The sequence below is a fragment of the Schistosoma mansoni genome (assembly GCF_000237925.1).
Source record: "Schistosoma mansoni, WGS project CABG00000000 data, supercontig 0013, strain Puerto Rico, whole genome shotgun sequence".
Taxonomy (NCBI): domain Eukaryota; kingdom Metazoa; phylum Platyhelminthes; class Trematoda; order Strigeidida; family Schistosomatidae; genus Schistosoma; species Schistosoma mansoni.
In genome coordinates this window covers 3547261-3562813 of record NW_017386025.1, presented here as the reverse complement: position 1 = coordinate 3562813, position 15553 = coordinate 3547261, and the positions used below count along the sequence as shown (strand labels likewise).

Below are 15553 nucleotides of genomic sequence, written 5' to 3'. Positions count from 1 at the left end.
CATTTGAAAAACAGCGACAGAAAAGGGAAATTCCGCTTTATTTCCCCCGAACAGGCGAAAAAGCAGACATTTTGGCGCATTTCTTCTTTATTTAAGACTTATTCTGCAATACATTTTCCCCTTTATTACCACTTTGTTCGCCTTTACTGGTTGTTTGGGATACTAATTTGGTTATTTGTAACAATGCAAACTCAAGCATGTGAAATTCACCATTTATCAAAAATAGACCGAAATCAGAGTTTCAAGCAAGAATAAACTCTGAAATCATTTACATATGACTCACCTCCCTAGTTATGGTAGTGATGAACATGGGTGTTGGTAGTTGTTTATAAATTGTAGATTGAAGCAATTGAGCTTTAAAGTAATTATGAATATTATATAGCTTACTTAATATACAGCAGTAAACAGTTCTATTCATTATAAGTATCATCGTTTTCGACTGGACTGATGTATTATTACGTAAGATATCTGAGAAAGAAAAATTATATAAGTAACAAATGAAGTTGATGCCCTTTTCTGCCCGCTTTCTGAACATTTACAGGAATTGTGCATAACATTACTGTGAGTGCTACATAGATCAGCCAAATATTCTTCATAAGTTAAATCATACGCTTCTGGATAAACGGGAACCAATGAATGATACGTTACAATAGTTTTCTTGATTGAAAACTTGTTTACTGGTGATTCTTAAGGCTTTATCTCATAAAAACGTGAGTACAATAACGATACGGCCTATTTATTTCTGTATCACGTATTCATTCAGTGTTACATGCCAAACTACATAGGATCTGATCAATCAGATATCAAATATTCTATAAAACCCATTCAAAAGGTCTTGGTAACAGTAACATCCGATAGTATAATAAGCAAGATTACTTCGTAGTTAGAATTGAGAGATGTAATCTAAACACAGTATACTGGCTACCGAGTACAGCTATCCTCCAATTATTTAGGTAACTTCCTATTTTATATCATAAAAGATTTTTTTTCTTGCGTACGACCAAATTCACGGAAAATCTTTAAGACCAAATAATCCTGTTTTGATAGAGTATGATGAAGTTATGATGACAGTATTTGACATCAAGCGTCTGTGGGGAGTGGCTTGAACCAGCTGTAGGCTGTGCTATATGCTCTAATAATTATGTTGTTTTTTGCTTGTTTATTTTTCACATTTTTTACTTTAGTATTAAAGAATCTTCTTTGTTCTATCGGCTTCCGCCAACCAAGTCCTTACTTTCCTGTCATAAATGAAGCTAAGTAGCTTTCCGCCGTCATCAGGAGTCGCTGTTCAGGTGAGATTGCAACTTTCCTTATTAGTCATCACTTAATAATTAGATTCAGTCAAGTTGTAAATGTCTTTTTTTACCCCCAAAGAAATATTGTTTGAAATCGAGATCAGCATGTTTGGAAATTTGAATGAGTTATTTAGATACAGTCCGTGGTTTTCATCGTAAATTAAAGTTACTCCTCACTATAACTATAGTTAGTACTACACCTCCTGCTCATCATTACGACATTTATCTCTGAACCTTGTAATCTACTAGGGGTACTTCATTTCACTTATTTGAAAACAGTCACCTATTCAAACTTCAAGTTCACTAATATCTCACCGAGTTTACAATTTATTAAGGACCTTGAATTATTGTTACACGTTAAATTTCCAACTCTTCATACTATCTCCGATGCTTACTAAACTTACCACTTAGGCATTTATCTTGATAATTCCATTCTACTTTGCTGATATTGCGTGGCAACTTGAACCATCAGATGTCAGGTTCTACATTGCATGTGACTAACTGAATAAGATGACATCCGAGGAGTATGCAGCAGGCACCGATTAAGATGACATGACTATTTATTTTAATCCGATACATATTCTGGTACAACTGGAGACCCAAAAAAGTGTCCTTCACGTAAATAAAGATACACTGTCAAGGTATACAGAGGAGGAGTGCGGTCAAAAAATATACAATAGACCAAAGGTGTGTAACAGGAGATACAGCTCAATTATAAATGCAACCAAGAAGACCCTTCAGTTGAACAGGCTCCATTCCCCCATCTTCCAGAGCTGTTCCCAGAATATCATCGATAACAAGCTGAAGAATAAAGGGGATCGGGCAATCCTACCCGACCCCATTTATGAATATAGACAATTGTATGCCCTCACTTTGCCTGAGTTGTTTATGCACAGAGTCTTTTGTATCTTGTTAAACTTCTCAAACACCTCTTCAATACAATTCCAGAGCAGTCCTGTCAAACTAATAAAAAACACTCCTGGTATCAATAAACACAACGTATGTTACCCTTAACTGAGTGTGGTGGTCCCCTAAAATTTGGTGAAGATATGGTCAATAAATCCACGACCTGGTTGAAAATAACCTGCTCCTCATGAGTCAGTTTTTCACAGGCTCTGAACAGTCTGCGAAGTATAACGAAAGACAGTAATTTAGATACTATTGAGAGTGAACTTGTCCCACAATAGTCGTTACACAGATTATACAGACTCTGTAAAGATGGAGACGACGGTCGCTTTATTTCATGATTTGGAAAACTCGGTTTATCAGACTTTTTCAAACAACCTTATTAGCTCCCTGACTAAAAATTCGCAACTTCCCTCAGAAGGAGCCAGAGGTAGATCGTTTGGTCTGAGTTAGCTCATGTAACAGGAAGATGAAGATTACTGCAGAGTCTCGGAGATGTAGTGTACGAAATCATGGCTTTCCAAAAGTACAACTTGAAGCAATTAGTCCTTCCTTATTTTTAGGGAATATTTCTTATGGTTCTTATATACTTTTTTTAGTGTAAATCGGTGGACATTAGTGAATATCGACCGAGTATTTTTTGGCATATACTGTTTTACGATTCATGACAAGTTCACCAAGATTAGCTTATCACTTGTTGCGTTTACAGCACTGCCATTCTACATCAATATAAACGTGAATACCTGCTAGTCATTGAGGAGTATTTTCCAAGTAGTAGGTGTTAAACACATCAAATATTGTGGAGGCTCTTCAAGGAAATATACAGAACCGTGTTTCGTCAACTTTTCCTTGATAGTTCATATGGAATGATTTACCTCAGAAAATAAATCCTCTGGAGTATTTCCTAGAAACGGAATTGCTTATTGGGCTCGATAATCTTCATTTAGACCATTATGTTTGGTTGGTCACTCCGTTTCTTGTTGCGAAGAAGATACGTGAGCAACGCGTGGAGATAAACACAAGTTGGTTGGGGTCATATGGAGCCTCCAGATCGACTTTTAAGTGTAGTTATTATTGTGTTTATATCACCATTTCAGTTCATCATATGTTTTGGAAATATTGTCATAATTACTCGAGCGAATAACGTTTTGACATCGAGAACATTTTTACGAAGATGCTTCTACAATTATTTGTTAATTTTTTCATTTTTTGTTCACTCAGCCGAATGTACGATGTTTAGTCGGGTTGTATGGATCTCTTAAGGATTCCAGTCTTGAAAACCTCAATCGACTAGTAGAAGAAGATCGAGATGAACAAGAGATTTTGCGATATGCAATAAGTCACGCAGAGTCTGATGAGGTCCGATTTTTAGTTGGATCTCAGTCTCTGAAGCCACAAGGTAGTCAGGCAAGTTTTACATCCCTTAGAAGCGTTATCTTAAATCTGTACTTGAAATCTCTTTCAATATAATATTATATATGGCTGGGTAGTATCACCAAACAATATTTGTTTTGTCTACTAATGCATTAAGAGGTTTGGTGCAACAGCATTAAACGTGTGTCATATTAAGAGGAATGATAATATTGCAGATAAACGAAAGGAAAAAGAGCCCTGTAATCAAATAAGTAAACAAAGACAGTATTTAGTTTCAAATACAGCTTAACTAAAAGTGCAAACAAAACAAATTCTTACGTAATAAGGTTCATCGTATTGCGGATTTGGGAACAGAATAGAGTCGCTTGGGTGGTCAGTGGTACTTAATGATCGCAAGTCAGATAATGGTGACTGTCTTCTGCATGGACGATTACCATTTTTTAGGCAGTACCGATTTCCAGCACATTCATGGCCGGTGTCACATGGCATCATCCTACTGAAACTCAAGTTTAGACTCAGGCTGACCACACCGAGATCAGCTAGCACTGACTTGCTTGTGTAAAAGACTCGCTCTTTTTGGAATGTCTATCTGAACTGTGATCATGCTCTAGCTTGCTCCAAGCTTATCTTGCCTTTCGGTGGACAGAAAATGTTCTAGACAGATCGATATAAGAAATTCACCTGCCTCAGTTTTGGTATTCAGATTGTATCTGCACCCTCAATGAAATAACGATAATTACCAGTGAAGATAACGAACCACTCGCTTCCCTAATCATACAAGTTATAACCATACTTATTTTATGTTCAAATATGATTTATTTCACTTCGTTTTATTTTCTTATTGTACACACTTTTTTGTCCTTATTTGGATCTTTAACTCACTTAACAGCTCATCTTTGTTCAGAATTCTATCTCATTTAAACGGTGTTCAGTCGTTGAGTGATTGATTTCTGAATGTCGTTGTCAGATTGGACATCATTGTGATAAGTGCGGCTCAAAGTCCAGACTAAAAACCAGCCATTGCAGTGACATTTTGGTATTAACCCAATCATATACTGAGTAGTATCAATTATCTGGCGTAGTACCCAGTTACTGAAAAAAGCGTCTGTACTCACTATATTTACTTTCCATGGAATTCTGATTCCAAAGGATGTCTAACAATCGCTCATTTATCCGTTTGTATATCCATTTAAGTGTTCATTTTCCTAAAGAACTCAGTAAATTATACGTAATCAGTTCATCGAGTTTTTGATTACGCTTGTTTTCTTTCCACATTTTTTGGTAGATCACTTTGGTAACACTCGTGGAGTCATTAGATATCGACTTGAAAAAACAGACTTTTGCACATCCGAATGGAGAGGTTACTTCATTGGTTACATTGGCATCTAAACCAGATTGCTTTATATCAGTGTCAGCATCATGTAAGTTTTGTTAGCATATGAAATTTCTTATACGGATACTTGTTTTGAAGATTTTACTATTAACGGGTGACTCATAATAAAGCTTATACCGACATAACTTTCAACTATACTCTAAATTCAAACAGTAATGCTGGTGTACGCTTATCAGTTTACCAGGATGATAGATGAATACTAACTAAAGAAGGATAAGCCGATGGGTATTTACTATTGTTATAGGGATTCAGATACAAATATGTACCTTTATTGTTAGGACAGATTACAAGTAGAATGTTTTATTGAAGTTGCAAGTAGTTTCATACTCGTTCATTCGAATCTAATGACTTTTCATCATACACAGAACTAATGGTTAAAGTTTGCCTTAAAAATATATTATCAAGGAAATGGATTGCTTTCTATGTTCAATTTAATTGAAACAAGTATTTTCCGTGATAACAGTTTTTCATATTTAACAAAGGTGTTAATATTTTGTTGAATGAGTCTTTAGAATCTGAGGCTTCGATTCAAGTTTTTGTTACTGAAAACTCTTTTGTTCTGATAAACTAAAATCCATCGACTATTAGAACTTTTCATATATTTATTGATTTGAAGCCCTTCCAAACGGAACCTCGGATTGAAATGATTGTTTTTAGATACTACTCTTTATTTCCTTTATTAAAATTTGAACCCACAGTTAAGCAGTTCTACATCAAAAGAATGATAGGTTGGGTTTTTTATCATAGTGTAAACAGAATGGAGAACTATACTACGTAGTCTGTCACTTAAACATGATTTATTGTTTTCAAAGTTATAAACAAAGGTCAGAAAAAGAACTCAGTGGAATGCAACTATGTTAATTTTTCACCTTTAGTAATTGTGTCTAATGTCTTGTCGTTTATCGGCTAAATGACGACTTGGTCGCCCAGTTACCTTCCTCTATTTTCATCTTTTGCACTTGACTTTCAGTTCTTTGACCCCAAGTTCGAACGCTATTCTACTTCGATTTATGCAACTGAATAAACCTCATAAAAATATGTGAGCCAAAACGAAGTAGTAGAATTCAATTACAAAGTTGCGTGACATTTCTGATGAATATGAGTGATAACTTGGAACCGACTCATATGCATGAGTTCAAACATCTAACAGAAATAAACATAGTTTCGTCGTTAAAAATTTTTCGTTATGTTTTGTATATTCCCGTTGTTGATATTCAGGACTGCACCTGATTAATGTCTGTTGGCGAATAAAATCCTTTAGTGGATCCCGTGATATTTCATGTACCTATAAGTTAGAGATATTTTAGATAGTGGATATTATCGGAATCCAAGACTCACTTGAATACACGTGCCTCCTACTGTGAACATTTACTGGATCTAACTGTGTTAATCGCACCTGTCCGTAGTTTTATTTGTGGTGCAATGTGTGCAAATAACATCCACCCAGATGTTCAATAAATGAAGATAGAATCTTATTGAAAATTTCAGATATAGTCACCAAAATATTCAAGTAAATTTAGCTAATAAGTTTCAAGTGTTTCATTGCGCATTTTAAAAAACATACCACAAATAATTGCTATAAACTAACACGAAACCGAACACGTGGAATTAAGTCACTAAACCAAACAGTCAAGGTAACTATTTTTTATCATATATATATATATATATATATATATATATATATATATATATATCATACTATCACAAGAATATTCTACTTAATTTGCCTTGTTTACATTACATAGATTCAAATGAACGACCAGAGCTTCGTAATTGTGCTCGACTTTGGAGAATACCTAATCTTAACGAAACTGTGTTGGACGATGCGATGATTGAATCAAATCTATCGAAATCACCAGTAGATAACAATAATTCATCTACACCGAATAATTCATTGGATTATATAACTACACTACCATTAGATAAATATCATAGCATCAAAAGGTAAATATTTTCTGTTTTGTATAACGAAAACGAGTCAGTTTTATAGTATTGAATGTATGAGTTTATTTTATCATTATATTGTAGTTAGGAAATTATAAGCCATTCTGGGATTATTTAATGGAATCATAAAAAAATTTACATGAAACCGATGCCTGTGAATTTTGCACTACTAACTTACGTGCGAAGTGAGTTTTATCGTACATCTGGCATAGAAATTTTTCAATTAAAGTTATTCTGATTAATATTTATCAGTAACATCCTTCATAAATGTACTTACATTCTCGTCTTTTTATCATCTGGGGATAAGTTTTTGCTATCTGTCTCAGTAAAGACAGGTAGTGGCTAGCAGTGGGATTCAGTATACCTACTTCTTTCTATTTGGGACTCGTCGACTGGGTGTACCTGCATCACAGTGTTGATGTTCACACTGTGACTCGAGTCTAGTACTGTTCAGTTTGAATGTCTAACGCGTTGCAAGATAAACTACTTAGTCTAGATAATCACTGGTTTATATAACGGGGATGAATCTTACTGTTTTTCCGTAAATTTTGTAGTCTTCTAGTTGTTAATGTTAAGGACTGGATTTCGATCAGTCTCTTTTGGCATGCTTACATCTTGAGCGGATTGCTTCGATATTGCTGTTAAGTCATAAGTATTTATACCAAGAGAGACTGATCAAAATTCAGTCCTCAACATCAACAACGGTAAGATTCAAACGCTCACAGACAAATGATATCTTTATCCATTTTGCACCGATTTTTTTCTGTCTTTTGTTTCTGTTTCTTATTGTATAGAGCGCTGTTAAAATGTAAACACTTTTGCCATGTTGGTTATCATAAATAAGAATTTGCTGAATGCCATTGAATCAAATATACAAATGATTATCTAGGTTATAAATTGTCATTCTAGTAATGAATTATCAGCAAAAAAAGCCAATGCATTTTCTAGATTGACTCCAGTAATATTCAGCGAAGTGTCATACAAATTTAACTGGATATACCATGTATTTAGGAAACTGGTGATTCGCCATCATATTCCAACCTGCGACTTTTAAATCCTACACTTTGCTCAACTTATAATAAACAATCCACTTGTAATCAGATATTTTTAGTCTAATCACTGTATGACATCCATAGTCTAATGATAGTTTGTTCCCTTGGAAATAGCATCATGATATAATGTTACTTTTTGCAGGATATTTTACATATAATTTGATATCTATAATGGTATCGAATTGATAACCCTTCTTTGACTATATTATTCTCGTAATTCCCACTCTTCATTTGGTTTAAAGACAGTAGAAATGTCGAATTTTCTGCGATAGTCATTGAATTAGTCTACTTATATGCGAAGTCTTTTAAAAGTTCCTTCATTTTTTTAATTTACAGGATTACATCACATCCATCTAGTACGTGCTCTGATTTAGCCTGTGTTGTCGGACCACCTGTTGAAATGCCTGGGTAAGTAACTTTTTTACACTTGATCTATTTTTTTGTATCACCATTTGCTTTATGAATCATTCACACCAATTTAAAATTTAAGCAACTATGCGGGCATGTTCGGAATGCGATTCTCCCCATTCGAAATGCAAAATGTAGTGCAGTAATGCAGTTGTTAGGAGACGGGTACTAGGTGAGGATGGCAAATCGATTGGTGAAGTAGTGGAACTTCATCAGTTGATATGGCTGGGACACGTGTTACGTATTCCCAAGCACCGATTGCTGCGACGTGCAATGTTTTATGGTGTAGGAGTAGGTTGAAAGAAAGCTAGTGGCGGCCAGAACAAAACGTGGCACAAATCCATGAAGTCAGTGACAAGTGGACTGAGCCATGTTGGTAGGTGTAGACTACCTGGTTGGGATCCGCGAGATGATAGCAACCGATGGTTAGAGACCTTGAATGACATGGCTCAAAATCGTTTGCAATAGCGAAGGTGCATCCACTCTTTGTGTTTTGCAAAATTCTAATCTTCTGAATTCTTCATGTCCATTTCTTTTTCTCCTTCCAAATTTATTTCACTGTATTATACTGCTTGAATAACATCTCCAAACCCTAATCTTTCGGATTACTGTTTATACTCTCACTACCTCTACGAGTATGGGATTTGAATCGACAACTGCATCTCTGTGCTAATGTGGTATGGCAACTTGAACTGATGTACGTACGTACGTACGTACGAAGTTCTACGTTGTGACTGACTGACTGAAACCCCTAAATTTGTCATCGACATTGGTTAATGATCACGCAGTTTCACCAGTTAAAGGAAGTTGGAAATAGGAATCATTGAATATCAACTCAGTGATCTAAAGGCAATATCATTATTACAGGGTCTGAGCTTTCTAAGTTCGATCCATTACAATGTAATATATAACACCTAATAAGTCATACTAGAACGAAATAGCTGTCCACTGCCGCTGGTTTTCCGTGGTTGTTTAATCAAAACTAACTTACGATATAAACTATTTTTAAATTGTATGATTTCCACAAACTTTTCCTTATAGACTGTTTTGTTTATCTTATATATTTCCTACAATATATTTACAGTTCAGCTGCTTATTCTTCCCTTGTAACCACTGCAACCACAAGCTATTTAGTCATACTTCAAGCTCCATCAAATTCAAATTCTAGTGATTATCAAATCAGTACAAGTGTACAGTTATATTTACCACCCTCATCTCCAAGTGATAATTTACGTACAAATATGAAGTCATCAACTAGTTGTTTATCGACTATTGCATCACCTAACGCTATTCGTTGGTCTCCACATGAACATTCAAATCAACTTGCGATAGCTTTTGATGATGGTGTATTAGGATGGGATGTTCGATGTATGAAGTAAGTTAATCTCGTTTATTGATTTCAGTGATCCATTATTGCATCATTCTAACTTAGGTGTGTTTAGTTGAGAATTTGAAAGGTAAAGACGTGTAAGCCAGTGACGTATAAGAATACGCCAGTTACTGACCAGTTCATCAAAAGTATAAACCATCAGCTAAATTTCATATTTGTCCAAAACTTCATAATTGGATTGATTGTCTAACTTGTGATTCGAGTGTGAAATTAAACACGGACTAGAAGCATACTTAAGTTTCAGTTAAGTACTGTGTTTTGCTGCTTGAAAGTAAGACAAGGTGTGTAATGTGTACATGTTCAAAAAACTAGACGTCTGATCTATTTTCATATGGGAACGGTGAATGTTAATAACTAATTTAGGAAGAAATTGTTGATCAAATCATTCCAAATGTTTTATATTTTTAATCTATGTTTATAAGAACAACTAGTAACTAGTTAAAATAAATTAATATGCTGTATAAAAATATTCTGTTTCCTAAAAGGCCTAGTTTTTGGATGGAAAATGCCCATTGGCCATGTGTCAGAGACATTGATTACAATCCTCATCGTCCTAATCTGTTAGTATCTGGTGGAGACGATGGAATCATGAGACTTTGGGATCTTCGCTATTTACGCACAAGATATCGCTGCCTGTCTACTACTGCCGCTGTTTCAGCAAAAAACACAGCTATTCCAAATGCATCTGAAAGGATTATGCAATATGGCACGGAACCAACTGTTCAACCTTTGTTCGCAATAGCATCTCACTCTCATTGGGTTAGTTTCTTTTTCGATGTTCTACTCCTAGCACATATTTCGAAGTCAATTTAATGACATGTATTTTTATTTTATTGACTTTGTGTAACATTCATTAGCTTTCAAAGTTTTTTTCGGAATTGCAGCTTTAAACGATAAACGTATCAATCTCGCACTACGCGCTTATTACCACTTCAAGTTAATCCAAAAAAGGAAGGTGAAAGCATATTATACTGATGACCCTGGTCGAATTACCAACCAATCAAAAAGCACTGCGTAGTTATAAAACAGCTAATAATAAAGAACAGTAGAATTACAGTAGAATAATGGTTATGATACAACTAATTGACCCATACATGTCAAATTTTTAATTGTGGTAAAGAAAAAATGGTTAGGTTTATGTATTGTTAGTTGGGCTAGCCTTGCGGGTAAGGGTTATAACCTTACATGGTTTTCATCATTAATCGGCGTTAGCTGTAATGAATAAATAAAGGCTTACGTTATGGAATAGCAGTTAAGTTAGAACTATAAATTGCGATTATTAATTAAGGTTAGTTTTCATCGCTAACTGACGTCAGCTATAATGAAATAATACTTTGAACATTGTTATTTACTTTAGGGTTGATATTGCGTGTCAGAGGTTATAGTGGGAAAATACTATTGAGCTGCTTGAACGCCATCGACTGTGCATTGATCCATACCAAGCATTTAAACACAATATCTGCATCAACAACAGGTATTCCTTGTAACTAAACTTAAGTACCGTGTTATATTCACCATTTGTCTGTGTGGTAGATATTTCAGTCAAAACCGAAAATTTTAGGAACCGTGTATCATCAATTTTCATTTAGTTAAAAATAATATACAGGCTATTTTGCGACACACTTTCAATTTCGCGCAAAATCCATGGGACGCTATCTTAATTCTGATTGTTTGGTTCAAAGCCATACTTTTTAAAATTATAGGTCTAGAGTTCTTCAGACAATCCAGACTAGTGCTCATTAGCTTTGTTATTTAGTTTTATGTCTTGACATGGGAATGTTTCCATGCATTTCTTATCGTACGTCCTCATAGATAATCACTGGATAAGTAAACATTACTTCTCGATTATTATCTTTCGTGCCAAAAATCATGATTTATTTATCTCTCACTTACTAGTTCCCATTATAACTGAGTGATATTTCGGAAGCATTGATGGTTAAATCGTAATCTTAATATTGTCATGGTGTCCAACTTATCAAAATGTATATATGCTTATAAATGCCTGCTAATCTTTCAATATCAATAAGCTGTTTCTAAGCTCTGATAATAAAATTACTCATATTTCGAGATCTATGTTTTGTGTATATATACCTGTAATGAGCAGTAGCTAAATTAGTTAGAAATGCCAGGTCGCATGTTCTGACACCTCTGTTTCATTTTGGCAAACCAGATGACATCATCAAAAGTCACACAATGTGCCTCAAAGCCTAATTCTTACAATTGGTAAATGATGTACATTACATAACAATCATACTCGTACGTTATTTCAATTCGAGAACTATCTCAAAGTTTCTTCAACCGTGTGTGGGATTCCTCATCAGATCACATTCCTGACCTCATGAAGAACTGAGGTCAGTGCCCTTTGATTTCATGTCAAACACGTTACTGTTCAATTGTGTTATTAATGTGGAGTAACATTCATTTCATATGTCTGATATGCTGTCGTTTACTTTTCTTAACAATCGGCTATCACTTGTAATATTTATTTATAGTTAGTAGGGATTAAATTAATTTAAGACAAATGCAGAATAATTAGTTTTGGATGTGTTAATTCGATTAGATATTTCAAATATGAATAAATATGTGTTTATGTGTTCCGTCTTCCAGTACAGTGAGAACATTTTGAGTATTCTCATTGATAAATCAAAATAATAGGTTATCCTTCCCTTCTTACAGATTTGGTCAGTACGCTATCATCCTACACGAGACCAACTTGTTCTCTCTTCAGGAAGTGATGGTCGTGTTTGTCTATACAACTTACCTAGTTATTCGTCTGATGCTCTTCTTAGTAGTGACATGAATCAACAGTTGACTAATGGTCATAGTCAAATAGAATTTCAAGATGAACCTGATGACCATTCATCTTGTTCCCATGAAGATGAAGTTGGCAGGTAGGCAGTTATAATTTTTCAAGTATTATTTTGCCCTAGCCATAGTTTTTACCTTGAAGTGCTGGTCGGACTTGCCTATTGGGATGACCTAATCGCTTTATATGGACTGGAGTACTTGTTCCTTCAGGTCTTGTCATTCCAGGCGGGTTAGTTGGGAAGGGTTAGACTAAAAAGAGGAGTCTTACTGGTGGCGGTACTGGGTTTTGAAGGCAGTAAGGTGTTTCCTTTAAACAGCCAGTATCTGCAGTGATGCTACTCCTCACAACGGAATGAGGGGTTTGGAAAAGGTCGACTCTAAAAATGTCATACATCCCCTTATCCATCGATTTTTCTTTAATAGTAAGGACTCAAAAGTACGGACTTAACACATCAAGAACTCAAAAAGACTCTATTTGGAAAGTCTCAGACACTTTCCTTTTGAGCTCTGCTATCGTATTCCTAGATAATCAAAACAGCCACTAATCCATTCCTCTTTTCAAGGACCTCAATCAGTAGAATCCTTCCATGATGTGGACAAGTGCGAAGAGAAAACCGCTCACACACTTTCACTAGCACTCCAGATGGGAAAATGAGGAATCAGAAAAAATACGGATACACGCTGTTGTTTTTTATTCGTGTCTCCCTGGCTGAAGTCCAGATGAATTTTACAAAAAGCTTCCTGGCCTCCTTCAAAAAGCTATATGCTTAGACGTATTAATCCTGGGAGGTAATTTTATTGCCCACGTAGGTAGTCTGAAACAAACTGCAAGACACTCAGGTGGGTCTTGCAGAATCTCAGCTCAGCAAACGTATAGTGACAACTGTCTGTTGTATTTGTATTCGGAGAGATCATCTAATATGGCAACCACTAAAATCAACTCAACGAAGGACCCAAGTACGTCATATCGCCATCCTTGTAAATGCTTAGTAGAAGACCGTCACTCCTGGAGCATATGGTTTATTTTGAGCACGCGTTTGTTTGCGCCTCACTGGCTTGAGTCAGAGTCTGAAACGACGATAAGGGCGCCGCAGTTTAGCACATTAACCAATCATTTATTTTGAGTCTCATTAGCTCTGACAGATTGGTGTCATATAAAAATGTCAGGATGGATTCAGGTAGCTCGGTTGTTTTTTGCCAACTTGTGGCTTTGGCGACATATCCGTCTGCTAAGTGAGCGAGTCTGTTGCTTAATAGTTCGCTCTATCTTACTTCATGGTTATGAGACACGACCACTATGTAGAGCACATTCGTAAAGTGTTCAATAATAGATGCATTCGAAACACTGCTCGTGTTCATGTTAGGACCTATCGAGTGAGCGATGCTGGGCTTAGGCATAGGGTAATAGATAGCAAGTTGATTGATGAGCTAGTGAATTTTTATCGACTGAGATAGTCGGGAAATTACTACATATAAATAACTATCCTTCACTTCGACGAGCAGCGATGGCTGGTGTAGGATTAAATTGAAGAAAGGCTGAGAGTGACTTAACCAGGATGTAGTATCAGTCCATGAAGCCATTTACTATTTCATTGAGCCCTGTTGGTAGGTTCAGAATACCTGGCGCGGTTATCGTGACCAAATGACAAAGCACAGAGTCAGCCGCAATAGAGCACTTATTCACTCTACTTCCCCTTAGATCTTGAGTCTTGAAACCATCTTATACTTTTCTGTCCCACGAGTTCGTTCTTATCGAATCATATTACCTATACCTAGTTGTTAGTTCTACTAATTATTCTTTTACTTCTTCTACTACTGGGACATTTGTTTTGATAATCCCACTTCGCTGTTTCAATATGCCGTGGCAACTTGAACAAATGCATATATATAACAGATTCCACATTGCTTCTGAATGAATAGAGATATGTCTTAGTCATGTATCTGTTTACTCTAGGCTTTAAGGCATAGTTTAGAACGTCGAAAAACTGATACCAGTTTATAAAGTCACACATGAGGTGCCACAGTGTTGTTCTCAGTGACGTTTCGAACTGTATATGATGCTCTGAAGTGAAATAACTACACTAATTTGATATTATATTATGATCGATTTTATATGACCTAGTTAACATTTATAACGCAAGATGGTGCATTATGGTTTTAAATAGCTTATTGTTAGCAATCCAAACATGAACTGAATAGGATCCCGCTAGCATTAGGGGCTAAACGGTATAGCATCGATTACCTTGTTGATTAATGCATTAATATCTCTTCATTGCTGTAGATTTTATGTAAGCAAGTTTATATCGACTGGAAATGCTGATCCCACCGTATTGAAGAAACATCACTCACTAGATACCTAAATTCAGTTGATAAGAGAAAAAAAGACCGATTATGAACTGAAACCTTTTGATCATAAACATCCCTCTTTCAATGATATATTATGTTACCACTCTGAATCATTATATCATGTAATATAAGTTTACCTTGATTGTAGTTTCGTTGGCCTACTTAAAGTAACATCTAAAACACTAAACGATATGACACAAGAATTCCCAAGAATATTAAGCTGTGAATAACTTTTTTGTCAACATAGTGTGTATGTTTTTTTTCTTATTCTGTATAGAAACGAAGACGGTTTAATCGCTCGTTTGGAACAACATGAAGAAAGTGTATATGCAGCTGAGTGGAGTCCAGTAGATGCATGGTATTTTGCATCGATCAGTTATGATGGCAATTTTCTTATAAATCGTGTTCCAGACCAAATCAAATTAAATATTTTATTACAATCCAATGATTACTAAATTATTTGTATTTGTTTTCTCTGCATCCTAGTTATTGCCTTTATCTTTTTTGCATTTTGTTCTTTTTTCTTTACAACACTTTAATTAATTTGGCTGTGATAATTATTTGGTCAACTTGTGTATCAATCTCACTAATAAATATGGATGTTTATTGACAAGTAACAATTAGTTTTTTTACTTAG

At 35.3% G+C, this 15553-nt stretch overlaps 1 protein-coding gene across 1 annotated transcript; it reads left to right on the top strand.

Moving 5' to 3' along the window:
- Positions 1-1089: 1089 nt before the first annotated feature.
- Smp_076990 (hypothetical protein) lies at positions 1090-15371 on the top strand (the record flags this gene model as incomplete). The annotated part of the gene is made up of 9 exons (XM_018790940.1): positions 1090-1292; positions 3423-3632; positions 4861-4996; positions 6714-6912; positions 8301-8372; positions 9457-9747; positions 10248-10521; positions 12439-12653; positions 15194-15371. The coding sequence occupies exons 1-9, from the start codon at positions 1248-1250 to the stop codon at positions 15369-15371; spliced, it is 1620 nt and encodes a 539-aa protein (XP_018645949.1). The 5' UTR covers positions 1090-1247.
- Positions 15372-15553: the final 182 nt, after the last annotated feature.